This window comes from Podarcis filfolensis (assembly GCF_964270895.1).
Source record: "Podarcis filfolensis genome assembly, chromosome: 5".
Lineage (NCBI taxonomy): Eukaryota > Metazoa > Chordata > Lepidosauria > Squamata > Lacertidae > Podarcis > Podarcis filfolensis.
Window position 1 is genome coordinate 96,840,812 of NC_139608.1, and position 20,980 is coordinate 96,861,791.

A 20,980-nucleotide genomic window follows, 5' to 3' on the forward strand; every position below is an offset into this window, starting at 1 on the left:
GATGTGCCAGCCTGGTGGTGGTGGGAAATAGCATGGCCACCTGCTCTTGAAATGGAAATTTAAGCTCTCACATTCTGCTGACAGCATGGGAGCTGCTTCTTGCCATACTTTTGGAATAACGAAACGAAAGGCTTTTGGATGATGCAGTTCTAATTGGGAACCGCCATTATGAGACAGACTTTGTTGCAAGATTTACAGTCAAAGGGGGAGGAAGCCACGGTTCTGTTATCATATCTGAATTCGACATTTGATTTGGCAAGAACTCCCCTGAGAAGGCTGATTTATGGAGCAACTGGTCTGGGAAAGTTAATGAGCAGATGCTTAGATTGTATCTTATGGGAACTGCTGAAATGGCGCCTGCCGTTTGAATAGAACTTTTGGATCAGCGTGAAAATCCACATAGGACTATAATAATGTTTGCTTCAACTCGCTTGTGGAGATAATCTCAGAGGTTATAAAGAAAAAAAATGATAACAACAAGAAGATTGGAAGACGGGATTTGTAAAGGATAACAACAAAGAGATGGAAAGACGGGACTTGTGAACATCAAAGCAGCAGAAATATGAGATGATTGGACCCTTTCTGAACTCGAAGCATGGGTACCCCCCCCCCAAAAAAATTTAAAATTTGGCTAAATATTTGGAGTTTATTATGTATTGGTATAATTTGGAATTAATGTGATATGATTGGTTTGTCAATTGGAAATTTAATAAAAAATATTTTTTTAAAAAGGAATAACCTGGACTGGCCCAAGAGATGTTGCTGCCTGGGGCAAAGGACATTTGGCGCCCCCTCCTATTCCATGCACAAAAGCTGACTGGATCAGCAGTTGACTCTTACTTCAGCAACAGACAGCACCCTTCGTTGCATCTGAGGGGAGTTGGCGTCTTGGGAGGTGAAGAGTAGGTCATGTGGTACACACAGCCTGGTCTGCCAACATCCATTTTCTCATGGATTGAATCTGCTGTGGGGAAGAGGCAAACCCCTCACATCGTCTGGGGCTTTCTGTGTCACCCCAGCACTGCAGGGCCCCCTACACTGCAGGCATCTTATAAGAACAGTCTCTTAAGGGGGATCTCAAAATCCTTTTGTGCCATGGCAAGTAAGCCGGCAGCTCAAAGGAAAATAAAATCCCATTACTGTAAAACCCCCATTACAGTACTCATGGAGATTTAGCATGCTTTTACAATTCCAGCAATGATTTCGAGGAAATCTGTATGTTCTTTTAATCCGAGTATGGAAAGAACTGCTGCGGTGCCATGCCCTGAAAACTGTAGTCAGTGATGAATGAGCTGTTTTTAATATTTGCACAGAGAAGGTTTTATTGCTGTTGAGACTAACCAGAGCAGATCCATAATCAGAGACTATGTAAAGTAGTAAGACTAAAAAACTAAAAGCACTGACCTTTCAAATGGTTGAGCATGGAGAATGGTTTGTTTATACAATAAGTTGGTCATGGGTTTGTGACATGGCATGGTCCAGATTCCCCAGAATATTTTGCAATCAGTGCCTGCCACTGGTTAAGTATGAACTCAGTTCTTCCCCAAATCAGACTACAGTGGCACCTCTAGTTACGAACTTAATTCGTTCCGGAGGTCCGTTCTTAACTTGAAACTGTTTTTAACTAGAGGCATCCTTTCGCTGATGGGACCTCTTCCTGCTGCTGCACCACCAGCACACGATTTCTGTTCTCATCCTGGGGCAAAGTTCTCAACTCGAGGTAACGCTTCCAGGTTAGTGGAGTTTGTAACCTGAAGCATTTGTAACCTGAGGCATTTGTAACTTGAGGTACCACTGTATAAGCTGACTGTATAATACAGAAGTACTGATTTTTCAACTTAGAAGTAGCATCTCCTCTTGAAATAATTTGTCGCACAACATACTATACCAGACGTTAGCTTAGCAAGACTGCATGAGCCTATGAGCCTCTGGAGAGGAGCTCACGGCTGCTTTCCTCTTCCCTGGTCCTTTGGTTCAGGAGCAATGCAGGAAATGCCATTTTTGTCCTTAACTAGGGTCAAAATCCAGCCCAGCACTTTGCAGTCGTGTTGGTTTCAATGGGAAAATGAACCATGGATTTAAATATCTGTCACTGAAATAATTATAAGTAAAAAGTGCTTAACCATGGCTCGATCACGCCTTGCGACATGTTCAAGGGAAAAAGAAAACTCTTGCTTCTGTGAGACATTTTTACTCTACTAAAGTCAACGAGAACCTGAGCAATGGCATCAATGGGGTGAACAGAAACTCTGTGCCTGATTTTTTTTTTAAAAAAATTAAAGGTTACTGAAACTTGCCATGTCTAACAGCACAATTTAAACAGCGTCTTCTCAGAAGGGAGTCCTAATGAATTCAATGGGGCTTAGTTCCTGGTAAGTGGGGTTAGGACTGTGGCGCTACTAGGAGGGGAGAACAAGAGGGTCACATGAGGGCAATGTCAATGTCAACTGCCAGAGATTTTTAGAGGGGAAAGGGAAGAGCTGGGAGAGGAAACATGGGGCAAAGCACGTATGGGGTGGGGTGGGGTGTTGTCCCATCACAGCTGTGATTACAACTGTTTCAACTGTGTGGGATACACTCACCTGATCCTAACATAGGATCCCCGTTTAATGCTTCAGAAGGCAAATAAGAACAAAAACAGAAAAATGATGGTTAACAATGTAACAGCATGCATTTCTACTTATACAAATGTTCTCTTAAAGACTAATAAGAAAACATCACGCTTGAGACAAAGGTTTGAAAATAACCCCCTCCCTCCCTCCCTGCCGCTGCTGCCCTGCACTCTCAACTACCAAGATGGGAATAATTGAGAGCCTATTTTACCTTGACTTGGTATGGAGCAAGGGCGGGGGGGGGGGCTTTTGTGTCTAAGGACTGCAGTCCCTCATGGGCAACCTTTTGGAGGTTGGGGCAGCGATGAGCAAGGCCAGAGCAAAACCTGGGTTGGTCAAGGGCAAAAGTCACCTCTCTGCCCTGTATTAAGGGGCCAAAAACAAACCCCTGTGTTCCAATACAGAATAATCTGCTCCAATACAGCCACAACACAAGGCTAATAAATTTAGTAAATGTATTTTTGTTCGTGGTTAGAATGTCATCCAAAATTTACAAGTTATCAACTTCAAAATAACACACACGCGCACGCGCACGCGCACACACACACACACACACCAGTCCATAACCAAGAACTAGTCAGCTAGTCAGCGTACTGAATTGCTGGGAGGGAACACCACATCGCAGGCAGGATTGAATCAACTGTTTCAAAGGTGAATCTTCATCAGTTGATGATGAAATTAAATATATTACATACAATGAATGAATCTTGGTAAGTTGGATGTGGTCAAAAATGAGATGGCAAGAATAAATATTGACATCCTTGGCATCAGTGAACTAAAATGGACAGGAATGGGCGAATTCAGTTCGGATGACCATCATTTCTACTATTGTGGGCAAGAATCCCATAAAAGAAATGGAGTGGCCCTCATAGTCAACAAAAGAGTGGCGAGAGCTGTACTGGGATGCAATCTCAAAAATGATAGAATGATCTTGATACGAATCCGAGGCAGACCTTTTAACATCACAGTAATCCAAGTTTATGCACCAACTACTGGTGCTGAAGAAACTGAAATTGGCCAATTCTATGAAGACCTACAACACCTTATAGAAGTGACACCAAAGAAGGATGTTCTTTTCATCATAGGGGATTGGAATGCTAAAGTAGGGTATCAAGAGATAAAAGGAACAACTGGCAAGTTTGGCCTTGGAGATCAAAACGAAGCAGGGCAAAGGCTAATAGAGTTCTGCCAAGATAACAAGCTGGTCATCACAAACACTCTTTTCCAACAACACAAGAGACAACTCTACACATGGACATCACCAGATGGGCAGCATCAAAATCAGATTGATTATATTCTCTGCAGCCAAAGATGGAGAAGCTCTATACAGTCAGCAAAAACAAGACCTGCAGCTGACTGTGGCTCAGATCATCAGCTTCTTATAGCAAGATTCAAGCTTAAACTGAAGAAAGTAGGAAAAATCACTGGGCCGGTAAGATACAATCTAAATCAAATCTCTTATGAATACACAGTGGAAGTGAGGAACAGGTTTAAGGATTTAGATTTGCTGTACAGAGTGCCTGAAGAACTATGGATGGAGGCTCGCAACATTATACAGGAGGCAGCAACGAAAACCATCCCAATGAAAAGGAACTGCAAGAAAGCAAAGTGGCTGTCCAACGAGGCCTTACAAATAGTGGGGGAGAGAAGGCAAGCAAAATGCGAGGGAGATAGTGAAAGATACAGGAAATTGATGCAGTTTTACAAAAAATAGCAAGGAGAGACAAGAAGGCCTTCTTAAACGAGCAATGCAAAGAAATAGAGGAAAACAACAGAATGGGAAGAACCAGAGATCTGTTCAAGAAGATTGGAGATATGAAAGGAACATTTTGTACAAAGATTACCATAATAAAGGACAAAAGTGGTAAGGACCTAACAGAAGGAGAAGACATCAAGAAGAGGTGGAAAGAATACACAGAGGAATTATACCAGAAAGATTTGGATGGCTTGTACACCCCAGGTAGTGTGGTTGCTGACCTTGAGCCAGACATCCTGGAGAGTGAAGTCAAATGGGCCTTAGAAACCACTGCAAATAACAAGGCCAGTGGAAGTGATGGTATTCCAGCTGAACTATTTAAAATTTTAAAAGATGATGCTGTTAAGGTGCTACACTCAATATGCCAGCAAGTTTGGAAAACTCAGCAGTGGCCAGAAGATTGGAGAAGATCAGTCAACATCCCAATCCCAAAGAAGGGCAGTGCCAAAGAATGCTCCAACTACCGCACAATTGCACTCATTTCACACGCTAGCAAGGTTATGCTTAAAATTCTACAAGGTAGGCTCAAGCAGTATGTGGACCGAGAACTCCCAGAAGTGCAAGCTGGATTTCGAAGGGGCAGAGGAACCAGAGACCAAATTGCAAACATGCGCTGGATTATGGAAAAAGCTAGAGAGTTCCAGAAAGGTATCTACTTCTGCTTCATTGACTACAGCAAACTATGGCAAGTTCTTAAAGAAATGGGAGTGCCTGATCACCTCATCTGTCTCCTGAGAAATCTCTCTGTGGGACAAGAAGCTACAGTTAGAACTGGATATGGAACAACTGATTGGTTCAAAATTGGGAAAGGAGTACGACAAGGCTGTATATTGTCTCCCTGCTTATTTAACTTATATGCAGAATTCATCATGCGAAAGGCTGGGCTGGATGAATCCCTAGCCGGAATTAAGATTGCCGGAAGAAATATCAAGAACCTCAGATATGCAGATGACACAACCTTGATGGCAGAAAGTGAGGAGGAATTAAAGAACCTTTTAATGAGGGTGAAAAAGGAGAGCGCAAAATATGGTTTGAAGCTCAACATCAAAAAACTAAGGTCATGGCCACTGGGCCCATCACCTCCTGGCAAATAGAAGGGGAAGAAATGGAGGCAGTGAGAGATTTTACTTTCTTGGGCTCCATGATCACTGCAGATGGTGACAGCAATCACGAAATTAAAAGACGCCTGCTCCTTGGGAGAAAGGCGATGGCAAACCTAGACAGCATCTTAAAAAGCAGAGACATCACCTTACCAACAAAGGTTCGTATAGTTAAAGCCATGGTTTTCCCAGTAGTGATGTATGGAAGTGAGAGCTGGACCATAAAGAAGGCTGATCGCCGAAAAATTGATGCTTTTGAATTCTGGTGCTGGAGGAGACTCTTGAGAGTCCCATGGACTGCAAGAAGATCAAACGTATCCATTCTTAAGGAAATCAGCCCTGAGTGCTCACTGGAAGGACAGATCCTGAAGCTGAGGCTCCAATACTTTGGCCACCTCATGAGAAGAGAAGACTCCCTGGAAAAGACCCTGATGTTGGGAAAGATTGAGGGCAGAAGGAGAAGGGGATGGCAGAAGACGAGATGGTTGGACAGTGATCTCGAAGCTACCAGCATGAGTTTGACCAAACTGCGGGAGGCAGTGGAAGACAGGAGTGCCTGGCGTGCTCTGGTCCATGGGGTCACGAAGAGTCAGACACGACTAAACAACTAAACAACAACAAGTTCCTCATTTATTATTTATTCATTATTTACATGCAGGTTGCTCAGAATTATTTTTGTTGTCATTCATTGTATGTAATATATTTAATTTCATCATCAGCTGACAAAAATTCACCTTCGAAACAGTTGATTCAGTCTAGACATACTGTTCTGTTTGTTTGCTGGTTGCTATTGAAGTCTTCACGTTGGAACACCCACCACCGCAATACTTTGGGACATCATCCATTGAAGGGCATTGACTACATTTACTACGTTTATTAGCCGGGTGTTGGGCAGAGAGCCCAAGCACACACCCTGCTTTGGTGCTTCTGCCTGGCAGGAATGTATCCTTGAACCAGGGTAATAATGGCCCTTGCTTGACTGGATGGTGAGATGTGTGTGCGTGGAAACCTCTGGCTTCCGTGTGGCTGCAATATAGCCTTACTATCCGAAAGGTGAGAGTCATATTTATTGACCCGTCCACTTTGGTCTCTGGCCTTGCCCACCATGGGCACAAAGCAAGTGGAAGGTTCGCCATAAGCAAATGCAGCCCTTGGACTGAAAAGGGGTCCCTACCCCCTGCCCTGCCCAGGCCGTATCTGAATAGAAACGATTTCAAAAGAAATAACCAGTGCTTTTTAATGGAGCGACACAGGGGGACGCATACCACTAAACATTTTGTGAATCTAAGTCTGGCCTCATTGAGTGGCAGGATTTTAATATGAGTAGGAAAATGAGAGTACCCCTAAACATTTTTTTAAAGAAAAAAAGCACTGGCAATAACAAACATTTGCCTCGAGTGAAACTGCAACAAAGAAGAAAGTGCTCTCTCTCTCTGGGAGTCACCTTCAGTATTCAAGATGTGGACAGACTGCAGCATTCGGAACACATACTTAATTTTTAAACCTTCCAGCATTGACACAAAATAGCTAAGTTGCAGCGGAAAACTAAAACCATGGTTTGCTCTGGTTCAAATCAAGACAGCAGGCGTTTCTTCCCCATCGCAAGCGAGTGAGTGTAGGGAGGGCTTGCACATTACAAAGGCTGCTGAGCATCTTTGTGCAGTTCCCTGAAGAAACTCAGCCAGGGAGGGCTAGAGGGAGCAGAGTCAGGGCTCCCGCCCCCAGGACGGACGGGCAGCTTTTCAATTTTTCAGGAAAATCACATTTTCTCTGCTGGCCTCTGGTGGTTCCAGGCACTGAGAATCAAACTATCAGTCACACTTAGGCCCCAGTAAAATCGATGTGAAGAGTTAGTTATGTCTAATTAACTCCCATTGATTTCAATTGGGATGAATGCAAGCCAATGCATTTTGTGTTCTCAAAGTAATAAAATAAGTTTAGGTCTAGTACAAAACAAAATGTTGCATAGATTTATTCATTTGCTTTAAAATTCATATGCCAGTTTTTGACCTTCAAGGACATCCAAAAGTTTTGTAAAATCAAATTAAACAACAACAACAAACAGCATAAAGTGATAGAACATAAAGGAGACTGCATTCTCAATCGGACTGCACCAATGCCTAATAGCTCTTATTATTGAAATGCTTCTTCATATTTTTGCAAAATCAGCTTCCTTACAACTGAGACTCATAGGTTATAGTCCCGTCGCTTGGAACAAAAGGAAACTAGTTTGCTGCATCCTATGCATCACAGTTCTCCAGGTATTTGAAGACCACATTCATGTATCCCCTCACCTCTATTCCAGATTGCATCTCACTTATTTTGCCCCATATGACTAAAAAAACCAAGCTGGTCTCTCACTGCACACCCCCAGCTGAAGTTCTGTTTCTTGGCACTATGTGGTGACTTGATGACACACTGTTGGCTAATTCACACGTTACAGAGAGAAATAACTTTAAAAAGTAGCCTGATGGAACTCATCCATTTCACCAAACAAAATATCCCAAAGACCCAGCAGCTGCTCCTAGGGTTGAGGGCCCATTACTCAGTGGCAGAGCGCATGATGGGCTCAACACTTTGTCATTAAAGGGATTTCCAGAAGCAGAGCTTAGAAAGAACTTTGCCTGAGGCCACAGAGAGATACTGGCAGTCAAAACAGACTGTACTGGACTAGAAGAGCCAATGGCGTGGCTCAGTATACGGCTGCTTCATGTGTCCATATGCACATGCCCCACTTTCTGCAGAAGTTATCGTGAGAAGCTCAGTCCTCAAACAGAAAGAGAAGTCAATTAAACCATAAACAAGTACATCGTGCAACACTTCAGAACTTCATGTGAAGCACACAGCCACATCTTGTGGAAACTGTAATGACACATAATGAGGAAAACAGAGGCAGATTTCAGATGTGTGGACTGAAAAGTTCTTACACAGGTTGTGTCACACTTCATTAATCTAACATTTTTCAGTTCAACAGCAAGATTCAAATTGCCTTCTTTGTTTTCCAGATAGGTAGCTCTAGTCCCTAGATATAGTGAATTGAATTTATTATGGTCCCAGACCAGACTCACATGTCCCTAGACAGTTTGCAGTTTGGACCTGGAGTTTCCATTTAGGCCACTGTAAGAACAAGAGCTATTGATCTATTTCAGATTGGCTCTGGTTTAGAGCATCTCAGAACAAAGGGTCCTATTTAGATTCTCCTCTAATCAAAATGAAAATGAAAATAAGCTTACTGAAATTGCATGAAATTAGAAAGGGGTGATTTCCCCCAGGCATGCACTGGAACAGCTTGGAAAACATGCCAAGCTCCTCTCCCCCCAAAGCAGAAATAATGCAATGTATTTTATGATCTGTTCCAACATCTAACGTGGCCCATCACTCTTTCGCTTACCCAGGCCAGAACCATCCAATCCCATTCTCCCTATAAACTCAACTGACTGGGCCATGCCAGTGTAGCAGGAGTGGGAGCAGGGAATTCAGCTTGGAGCAAGCAGGCAGGCTCCTGGAGTGAAGATTGCAGCTGCAGGACTTGGCCATGCTGCTGTCATGCTACGCAGGGCGAAGTTATAGTTTCAGGTTGTGGTTTGTCTCTCCCAAACACACAACAAGCAGTAAAGCAGGAACAAAGCTGGTTACAGCTCGTCATTTGTCTGGCATTGTCTGAGGTGACTTTGATGAGGCAAAGAAAACAAACTACACTTAAACCTTAGTTAGGGACTGTCTGGATTCACATGTAACAAGATTCAACCATTGTCAAGATCAGTAAGCCAACAACAAACCATGGCTTGTTTTTTCCAACAAACTATACTTAGTAAACCATAGTTGCAGTACTAGGATGCAGTGGCGTAGCGTGGGTTGTCGGCACCCGGGGCAAGGCAAGTAATTTGCGCCCCCTAACCCGTGGATTTGCGCCCCCTAACCCATGGATTTGCCCTAACCCCAGATGTTGCACCCGGTGCGGCCGGCCCCCCCTGCACCCCCCACGCTACGCCACTGCTAGGATGGGTTCACATGTAACACTAAACTGTGGTTTATTAATTAAGGTTTATGCAAATCATGGTTTAATGTTATGTGTCCATCAGAACCAGTGTATTGTGGTCAATAAGCCCCTTAGGTTCTTCATTATTTCTGTGGTAAATCATGGAATCACAAAATTGCAGAGTTGGAAGGGACCACAAGTGTCATCTAGTCCAACCCTCTGCCATGCAGGAATCTTTTGCCTATCATGGGGCTCAAAGCCACAAGCCAGAGATTAAGATTCCCATGCTCTACTCCCTGAGGTTTCCCAGCTACACTATCAAGTATCCACTCCCTTACTGTAAGCTTCATGTACAGGTTTCCCATTTTTATTTTGGATAAATATTGGAAAAGCTCCCTCTTTCTCTGCCTTTCATTATTCTCTTGCACCTCCTTCTCCAGAAGCCCATGCATTTCCCTCAATAGTCCATGCAAAGGCTGCACAGAATTACCTTAATTTGCAGTAGCATCTTCCACACCACCATTTCCTGTGAATTCTTTCCTTGTGCTCCAAGTTCAAACTCTGGAGAATTCTTTTGATATCAAGTGGCTCATTTCTGCATATCTCATGGGTGACTGAAGCCACTCGTAAATCCAACTGAAACGTTGTCTATGCAGCCTACGCTTGGAGCAGACTCCCTCTGTTGTCTCCATGACTCTTATTCCTTTCATTGTTTCGAACACTATAGCAATTCACAGTTCAGATCAACATACTTTTCTGGAAATAACCATATGTCAGGCAGAATTCTTCACACATGCAGCATATGTACTAAGGATTGCTGTGTGTTAGACATACCTATCCATACCAGATACACAGCTTTCACACTGGGAGCAGAAATAATGCATATCTGCATTTTCTTGTACCCTGTAACTTATACTCTATAGCATATTTTTATTAGAATAATTGTTGTCATGCTGCACTTTGCAGGAGAAAGCAGAAAACTATATGTAAAGAAATGGGGGGGAGGGGAGAGAGAGAAAGTGAGCTATACTTCACCACTAGGGGTCCCCTTACTCCCTTGTCTAATTTCTGCAGAGAACAAACTTTGCAAGTTTCCCTCTCCACTTTGATAATGAGTAGGATGAGGAATAATGAACTTAGGCTCATTAGCTGGCAAGGAATGAGAACTCTGCCAAACTGTGATAGAATGGGTTGTCTTCATTACGAGGTGGTGGGGGTGGGGAAACAGAAAAGAAAAAGCCTGGAAGCAGATTTCTGCATAGCCATCCTGGAAAGCAGCGCCTCATATAATTACAATCCTCATTCCTTCCAACACTTGAAAACCACAAGGCCACTTAAAATATTACTTATTGTCATGGGCTGGTGTATTTAGTAGCTCTCGCTCATGCACTTCTCATTAAAACAGTGCAATCATGAACCCTTTAATTGGGGAAGTCACAAATTTAACCAGACCCCTTTTATAGGAATGACCCATGGCCTCTCTCTAGTGTGGAACATCACATTTCAACTTGTATGACTATGACGTGCTTTTGAAGCTGGAAATCTCTACTCACAAAGTAGAAATGCAGGGTTTAGCAACTGAAAATATACAAAAGCTGGTTCTTCCTTGCTACTCACTACAAAAACCACTTCTATTAACTAATTCTGGTACAATCAGCAAAAGAGGGAATCCCAGACCAAGTGCACAAAGTTTCATAGAAAAATGCATCACATGTGATGCACATCACATCACATTAACACGTACACATCTCAGACAAAACATATGACAGTGGGGAAACTATCAACATTTATTACAAGCTAGATAATCATTTAAAAGGTATGAAATGACAGTCATACTATAGGAAGAAGCTCCAGCTACTAAAGACTTTATACTATTTTGGAATATATGGATAGGATTTCCCGAGAGTGGTTCTCTTAGCTTTTAACACGTCCAAGTCAATTAGACAGAATATCCCACTTATCTTGGATTTTGCAAAGCACTGAAAGAACTATTTTTTCTTGCAGGCTGAGCCCAGAAGTGGTAGAACTGGGTTGCCATTATAACCCTTTGCAGGGCTTTTTTTCAGAGGGAACTCACAGGAACTTAGTTCCGGCCCCTCTCAGGTGGGCACCATTGCCATTCTGATAGAACAAGGGAGGTGTTCATGGTGAGTTCCAGCACCTCCTTTTCTAGAAATATATCACTGACCCTTTGATAGAGACACAGAATATTTGACGAATCTTTACCATAGTTGGAATGCAATTCATATGTTAAGATGGCAGTTCATATATTAAAAGTTACAGGGTTTGATAAGCTCATGCAGCAGAGCTCTACCTTGTTGTGCAAACGTTGCTGGCCAGACCAAGGTTTCAGGATGAGATGACAGCCATATCTCCCTTTTATCACCAATAAGGAATACTGCCAGCATGGGTCTCACATGACCCAGCCAGGTTCCTCCATGTTCTTTCACCATGGGATGGCTCAAGTCACAGCCCTGGTGCATCCACGGCCCATAAGGTGAGGTGCAAGCTTGAACTCAGTCTCCTGCCATGGGTATGAAAAGGGACCTATGCATGCAAAATAAATGATGGGTATTCCATGACTGCATGTGGCTGTTTCCACAGCAAACAGATAACGGGGAATGGAATAGAAAGCTTTGCCCTCCAGTTTTTACAGATTCTTCATGTATCCGTATGGACACTTACAGCTCACAAGCCAGCACAGAATGGGGAATCATTCAATAATAGTATTTCTCATCTGAAATGGTACAGTCACCTCCATCCCAGGACTCTACTGCCTGTTCCTGATGCGTCCACAGATCTGGCTTAGTTCAGGTGATGATGATGGGCCGATATTCTCTATATTATACAGGCATCGAAAGTATTAACAAAATCACCCTGCTCTCCTTGTCATGAATGATACACTTTCCTTGATAGCTGCCAACTGAAAACATCACAGTACAAAAAGAGGGTTAAAAAAATAGGCACCACAGCCTTCAAAACTTACCAGGCAGTTGAACTGGGAAAAGACATCAGTGGCGGATTTAAAGCTTCTGCTTTTAATGCATGTGCTGCCTGCAGTGTTTGAGGCGTAGGCTGAGTCTGAGCCTGAACTTGTCTTGGGTCCTGAGCAGGTTTAATCCACCGGCTTGCTTCCGGTTTCATCCATTTCCCCTCGATTCCCCATCTTGCCAGGTACAGTTTGCAAATATCGTAGTTCATTGAGGAGTAATACAAAAGGTCCAGTACCAGCAAAACCACAACAAAAAACCCATAGATCCAGACGCCTAACAATGCACTGTAATTACTGCAAAAAGAGACAAAGCAAAGGTTAATAATGAGCCACGACTATTTGCCACTCCAGTCAGCCACTTAATATTTTAAAATGCATACTGTCTGCCAGACTGTATGGTTATACCTCTCTTTCCCTTTAAAAAGCTCAAAGCTGCTTACACGGGGACTCCCAATGTTCACACAGTGCTACCTATTTTCTTTACATAGTCTAAGTACAGTGGTACCTTGGTTTACAACCATAATCCGTTCCGGAGGTCCATTTGTAAACCAAAACAGATTGTAACCCAAGGCGCGCTTTCGCCAAGGGGCCTCCCCCCCAAAAATGGGTTGTAATCCCCAAAAAGTTTGCAAACCAGGACATGCACTTCTGGGTTTGACATATTTGTAATCCAAAACATATGCAAACCAGGCTGTTTGCAAACCAAGGTATCACTGTACCAGATTGTGGCTCAAAATCCAATACACAGTTGCTTCTAAAAGTCAAATTATAAACTCAACAGGTTTTTGCTGAACTGTAACCAACTTCATTCTGCAGGTTGGGAAGTTGTGTGTTGAAATGCTGCTCCCCACTTAAAAACAGCCATTTCCATTGAAGACTACAGAAAACAAGGGTGGCAGGGAAAACTTTTTCCTTGACACCTAATTTGCACTGGTTTGTTTTTTAAAATTTTGGTTGTTTTTATTATTTTTGAGACATTCAAGCATGCAACTGCTCAGTTCTGTAAGAATTACAACATATGATTCTGCTGATTGTGTGGTTCAGTTCTAAGAATAACACAGATAGCTCTGAATTACTCCTTCTGGTCTTGCTTTCAGGTTGCAGAGGCCTCCATAAGCACTAACTTAAGGGATAGCTTCCCAAACCCAATGTTGAAAGTGTCCCTCAGTGGGTGTTAATGAAAAGGATATAAAGTGTGTTGTGTGTCTGGTTGGGGCTGGAGCCAGTATACTTTTCTGGAAACTAAGTATTTTTATTCCGTAGTTCTGCTTTGGTCAAATACCTCCACCGAACTCATTGCATTATGCCATTCTGCTCCCAGCCTGGTTCATTTCTATGCTGCCCAAGATCCTTTGTTGTTCAGGATGTCACACAAATTACATTTGGGTGCCACAAATTACCATTGGAATTAAACGACAGGGAGAGGAAAGCATTTTATATGTAAATTTTATTACTCCAGTAAGTAGGAAAATTAAAGGACAAGAAAAACCTCTTTGAGCAAATTTTCTACTTTAACCAGACCTTTAAATGATTTCATCTCTTTCAAATACAATGGTTCAATTCTCACCTAGCAAGCTGCACAGCACTGGTCCTGTTTCAGAACAGAATGAGGCCATGTCAACATAAAGTAGGTTTTAGCCTGAAGTGGTTTATTATACATGCTTTACACTGCAAAGAATACATTTCAGCTGATATTTGCTTGTCAAAGTCTACTCTTTGATTATATAGAAAAGAGAAAGGAATTGGAGAAACCCCCAGGGTCTGTTGGGCCATAAACTGATGGTTAAGCAGGGCATGTCCAGCTTCACAGCTGATGAGTCAGGAGACAGAAGTGCCAGTTAATGCTCTGGGAGCTGGTGTGGGACATGAGCGTTACAGCATTTTAAGCTGCCTGCTGGAGAAATACTTAGCTGGATTAGAACAAGGAAGAGGTTAAGACAAAGATTAGGGGGAAAAAATGTCTTTGACAAGTTGTGGAAATAAATATTTATCACCATGGTAACTTTATCACTTCTTGTAATAGAAAACTTCCATAAGATGTTACAGAGCTGGCATCAAATCCCACAACATTCAGCAAAGATACACCCAGATGTTAATGGAACATGCTGAAAACGTAGGGAGAAAGTCGCAAATTATGTTTTGGTGGAGGTGTGAAAAGATTATGAGGTCTTCAATAGTTATTGCAGATATACAAGAAATAATTGGATACTACATTCAAATGAACTCTAGTTCATATCTTAAAGAAGATGTGAAACCAAAATATCCAAATTTAGTTGGAGTTTTGTTAACTGCTACCAAAATATTGATAGAACCTAAATGGTATGCTTCTGTAAGTCCAACAGAATAGGTATGGTTTAATCAAATTTGGGTTTTTGGCACCATGACAAAATTGATGGTGGGGCAGATGGACAAAAAAATGAAAAAACCTGGAAATTTATGGCACATGAAAATAGAACATTAATTAGAACTATTTAAGGCTTTTTCACTGCTGTCTTAACCGACTAATTAATTTGCACCATAGAACTTCTAAATATATGATATAGGTTTCTAGCACTGTATTTTATATTTGCACTGCATTACATTAAAGCTACTATTTTAGTGGATGATGATATAAACTGTAAATTTAGTGCATATGTGTGATTTGTCAGCCATAGAATAAGTTTGTTATAAATTATAAAATTTTGAACAAGAAAAAAGCAACAAGAAGAAGAAGCAGCAGAGGAGGAGGAGGAGGAGGAGGAGGAGGAGGAGGAGGTGGAGGAGTTTGGATTTGATATCCCGCTTTATCACTACCCGAAGGAGTCTCAAAGCGGCTAACATTCTCCTTTCCCTTCCTCCCCCACAACAAACACTCTGTGAGGTGAGTGGGGCTGAGAGACTTCAGAGAAGTGTGACTGGCCCACGGTCACCCAGCAGCTGCACTATACCACACTGGCTCTCAAAAAAAGGGTGTGTGTGTGGAGCAAACATATCTGGTGGGATTTCAAAGACTAACAGGCTTATTACGGCACAAACATAGCTACCCCTCTAAAAAAGTTAGGCCAGTAGTTCACAGACACTGTGCTAAATGCAACCACCAAAAGAACGTTGCTTTTCACTGGGAACAGTTACATGCTTACACTGCTAAAAAGAGCAAAAGAAATTAAGAAAAAGCTATTAGTGATGGAAGAAAAATGACTGAACTGATAGCGATGCTGATGAAATCGCTCTTTTTTGGGCTCATGAGCCATTGCTCACGAAACTTCTACACAGGGAACCAATGTGGATCCCAAGTGTTCAGGAAGAAGGACCCCTCTTGGACAAGAGGTTTTATTTCTTCCTTACCTTGCTAAAAGTCATGGCACTTGACAGCCTAACAAGAATTCAATGGCACAAATATTAGCACCTCTTTAGATCAGCATCATCTGTTTACCCATACACATACTTTTTAAGGCACTCATTTTTGTTCATTAAAAATCATTTAGTGAAAAATGAATAGTGTTTTAAAATGGCAGCTTATTAAATTGGCCGTATGTGGGATCTCCATCTGTTCCTTTAAAATAACATCTGCTTCCAACAAGTTAAAAATGAAAAGCCAGACATAACCGTGCCCCCCCCCCCCCGCAAAATGTTTTGTTTAAATCCTAAGGCAAAGTGGATATACTTGTTCCTTATTCCATTAAGCACTGTCTTTTAGTACGATCTGGCAGGTCAAGTAATGGAGTGATCATCAGACACCACTTTATTGTACTATCACAGCACTAAAGTGAAATTCTTCTGAGCACTGGGGCCTGTAAAGGCTGCCCAGGGTGAAAAGGGGTTTGGTGCGTTAGGAAATGGGTCTCTGTGGACTTATTGGGCCCCCTGCGCTAAAGCCACTTAGTTTTCATCTTCCATAGCTCCCACTGATTTCTGACTGCAATAAAAAGTCTTCCATCCTTGACCTTATCCTGAAGTTCCCAGTGGCTGTGCAGGGACTTGACCTCTGCCTCAACTGCGTCACAAAATGCACGGATAGGGGAAATATACTCCCTCTCAGTGCTGTTGGAGTACACCTCAGTCCCAGTAATACTGAAGGTGCTGTTTATTAAAACAAGAAAAAAAAAGTGATGTCTTGTTTCCAATGAGAGAGTAAGATAGAGCTCAGGCAGCTTAATATTTTAAACGGCACAGCTGAACGAGAGAGAAAAAGTCACAATATGCCGAAGTGCAAAGCTCGCAAGGAATTCAGATGAATAATTCATCAAAGTTTTATAGCATTAATTCCTAAAAGAACTTTAAAGCAAAATAAAATGTTTAAAAAAGGCAGGAAGTGGAATGAATTCAATTTGCTGCTAAGGTGCTTTGATGGCCACTATTCACATTAGATTCTAAGAATGTGCATGTAGTAATGAATTTATCACCGCATGAAACTTATGAACTAGGGAAAGGCTTCTTCTCATATTTAAAAGATAGGAAAGATCTAGAGCAATACAATCAAAGCAGGATGTCAGCCATTAGCTAAGGGAATTCACCTGCAATAACTTCTCTGGCTAGATTCATGCGACCAAACCACCAGGGTGTGTCCATGTCAAAGTTAAAGTGCCTTTAAGCCACACTTAAAAGAGAATTAAGCATTTGTGTCTGTGATAGGGAGGCCCTGCAGCACCCAATAAATGGCAGGAGACTAGTAGTTAATTGCTCCCTGTTACCAGCACAACTTACTTGGGCTGGCTGCTTTCTACTCAGGAGGCAAATTCAGAACAGCAACTCAGAAACGCAGTCTTGGTTCCTCCAATGGAAATAAATGCTTATCCTTCCACACACTAAAATAAATCCTTTTGGGGTATATGGCACTGAAGTGTGTCTTAATTAAGCCTTCTCTGGAAAATGCCACTAATAGAATCATAGAATTGCAGAGTTGGAAGGGACTATGAGGGTCATCTAGTCCAACCCCGTGCAATTCAGGAATCTTTTGCCCAACAAGGGGCTCTCATCCACAGCCCTGAGATTAAGAGGCACACGCCTCCCTTCTTTTTCCAGCAGTGTTTCCAGCAATGTATGAGGAAATCAGGTGATATCATCATTTCCTTAACCTTTCTTACAATAAAATGGTGCTTATTCCCTAATAAATATCTTTAGCATCGGGACGGCAGAAGAAAACTTGTTTTATTCCTGTAGTCAGGATGGTACTATGATTTAAGTAAGTTCTTAAACTGCACGTGCTCAGAGCAACTGTTCCTTAAAAAACAAAGCCAAGGTTGGGAAACAGTTTTTTCTTTGTTCTTAGCTCTAACATATCAGGGATGTTGAAGCAGTTGCAGTGCATGGAATTGCAGTGGAAGATACAAATGTGGTCTTCCCATCCAAAGCCACTCCAGGACTGTTAAGTCCAGGGTCCAAAATTACCACTAGCTGTTACACTGCCTGCTTTAAAGCCTTCTCCTCCCGCATGATGAGAAGGACAAGCCTAGTTGCCTAGGGCATAGCAATTACTGTGGATGTTTAGCTGGAACACCTGAGGTATAAATTATGCTTAATGAAGCACAGACAGTTTGATCTAGCAGCAAAAGGACCTCTTCCTTCAGTTCAGTTTAGAATGAAGTTAATTACAGTTGGAAAATAAGCTAGCAGTGATAATGCACATCATGTCTGCAATAATTTAAAAAAAGTTAGAATGTATTATTGGATTAAGACTGAGCAGCATTTGCAGAGCCAAAACTTTTTGGTGCAGCTGATAACATGTTCTTCGAAACTCTCTCCAAAAACTTTGCATTTTTTATTTTTTTTTGCATGTTAAATTGTTATTGATATTATACATATATACATATAGACGTATACAAAATCCAATATATAGATTACACATAATATATCCACTCCATAAATCATAAGTACAGTTTTAGGCTCTGCCGAGCCTTGGACTTCCCTCCACTCCTTTGGTACCGTAAGTATCAGATAAACTCTGTAGGCACGTATTTTATCTCTTCTAGATAATAACCTGTTACTGTTAGAGTTATTCCAGTCCCGCCAGTGTCTTTTATAATATGGTTCCAATATACATCCAATATTTAACCCAATTGTCATGAAATTTCTGTTCATCTTGATCTCTTATTCTTCCCGTTATTCTAGCGAGCTCGGCATAATTTGTCAGTTTAACCTGCCAGTCACTTATATTAGGTATAGCCTCCGTTTTCCAATTTTGTGCTAACATGATTCTTGCGGCTGTTGTGGCATATAGGAATAGTACCTTATCTTCTTTTTTAATTTCTTTACCCATCATTCCTAGCAGAAAAGCTTCAGGTTTTTTGGGAAACGTGTATTTAAAATTTTTTTTTAAGTTCGTTGTAAATCGATTCCCAGAATCCTTTCACTTTGCTGCATAACCACCACATATGGTAGAAATCACCATCTACCTCTCCACATTTCCAACATCTTTTATTCTTTAACCTGTAGATCTTAGCCAGTTTCACTGGCGTGTGGTACCACCTATATATCATTTTCCAGATATTTTCCCTTAATGCCGTACACGCTGTGAACTTCATATTAATATTCCATAATTCCTGCCACCTCTCAAATTCGATGTTATAACCAATATCTATTGCCCATTTAGTCATGACCTCCTTCACCTCCTCATCTTTTGTGTACCACTCCAATAAAATATCATAGATTCTAGACAGTGTTTTGTTCTTACCTTCCACAACTTCCACATTGAATTTAGATTTTTTATCTTCAAATCCTGATTTCTTTTTATCTTCTTTCAACAGATCATTTACCTGGTGGTATTGCAACCACCTGGTAAGTAAGCTTTTAATCTCTTCATATGGTCTAAGTTTTATACCTTGATCCGTTTTTCTTGTAAGTTCTTCATAAGTGGCATTCTTCCCTTCCATATTAATTTTTTTAACCGTTAACACCTCTATTGGTGAAATCCACCAGGGCGTCTTCCTTTCCAGTAAATTTTTATTTCTTTCCCATACTTGGAATAATGGTCCTCTAAAAATATGATTTAGAAAGCCTCTATGCACTTTCACCTTTTCATACCACAGGTACGAGTGCCACCCGTACCTGTTGTCGAAGCCTTCCAAATCCAAGATGTCTCTATTTTCTAGCCTTATCCAATCTTTCAACCACAATAGACACGTCGCCTCATAATATAGACTTAAGTCTGGTAGGGAGAAGCCCCCTCTTTCTTTTCTATCTACCAATATTTTCATTTTTATTCGTGGTCTTTTTCCCTGCCAGATGTATCTCGCCAAGGCTCTTTGCCATTCTTTACACTGCTTTAGACCTTTAAGTACCGGGATGGTTTGAAATAAAAATAGCATCCTAGGCAGAACATTCAATTTGATAACCGCAATCCTCCCCAAGAAAGATAATCTCATTCTCTCCCAAATTTCTAGATCTTTCTTGATGTTCTTCCAGGTGACCTCATAGTTATCCTTATATAAGTTAATATTTTTAGCCGTAATCCACACTCCGAGGTACTTCACCTTCTTTGCTGTCATGATTCCTGTCTTTTGTTCTAGATCTGCGATATCTTCTTTAGTTAAGTTTTTAGTCAGCATTTTAGTCTTATTCTTATTAACCTTAAGGCCTGACACAGCACCAAACTCTTCAAATTTTTGTAGGGCTTCTTTTACACTATGCTTTGGATTCTCTAATGTTAATACAATGTCATCTGCAAAAGCTTTAATTTTGTGTTCCTTAGTTCCAACCTTAACTCCATTAACCTCTGCTGTTTCCCTCAGCCTCTTAGTGAGTACTTCCAATACTGAAATAAATAATAGGGGGGACAAGGGACAACCTTGTCTGGTCCCTTTAGATATGTCAAAAAATTCTGATGTGGTATTACTAATTACAAGTTTTGCCCTTTGCTCGTGGTAAATGGCCTCTATGCCTTTTCTAAATCTTTCTCCCATCCCCATCCTTTTCAAGTTTTCCATCAGAAAGCGCCAAGAGACATTATCGAATGCCTTCTCAGCATCAATAAATATCAAGGCCGCCTGTTTATCTATTCTGGTTTCCAAATATTCAATGATATCTATCACATTTCTTACATTATCCTTTAATTGTCTCCCTGGAAGGAAGCCCGTTTGATCTTTATGAATTCTGTTGTTTAATACTCTTTTTAATCTTTCTGCCATTATGTCCGCAAATAGTTTATAATCATTATTTAATAACGAAATCGGCCTATAGTTCTTCACTTCTAAGGCGTCCACATCTTTTTTAGGGATTAATGTAATGTAGGCTTCCTTCCAGGTGTTCGGAATCCTCCCTTCTTTTAAAACATTATTCATCATTTCACATAGAACTGGACATAGTTGGTCACTTAATGTTTTATAATATTTGGCCGGTAAGCCATCCGGCCCCGGCGCTTTCCCAATTTTCATCTTTTTTATTGCTTTCTTTATCTCATCTTCTGTGATCATCTGGTCTAATAACTCTTTTTCTTCAGTGGCAATCTGTTGTAAATGATATTCTTCCAGATAGCGCTCTATTTCATAATCTGTTTCCTTTCCTCTTTTATATAAATCCTTATAATACTTCTGAAATATCCTCTTTATCTCTTTTGGCTCTTCTACT

The 20,980-nt window shown here is 41.3% G+C and overlaps 1 protein-coding gene across 16 annotated transcripts in view; it reads right to left on the bottom strand.

Annotated features, from left to right (window-relative positions):
• The window catches only part of SHISAL1 (shisa like 1), a 177,928-nt gene that overhangs the window by 20,005 nt on the left and 136,943 nt on the right, over window positions 1-20,980 (bottom strand). For all 16 annotated transcript variants that reach the window (XM_083616036.1, XM_083616035.1, XM_083616034.1 and 13 more), the window contains one exon: window positions 12,434-12,733. In XM_083616036.1, coding sequence (XP_083472162.1) covers window positions 12,434-12,733 — 300 coding nt within the window. The remainder of the gene's footprint in view (window positions 1-12,433; window positions 12,734-20,980) is intronic.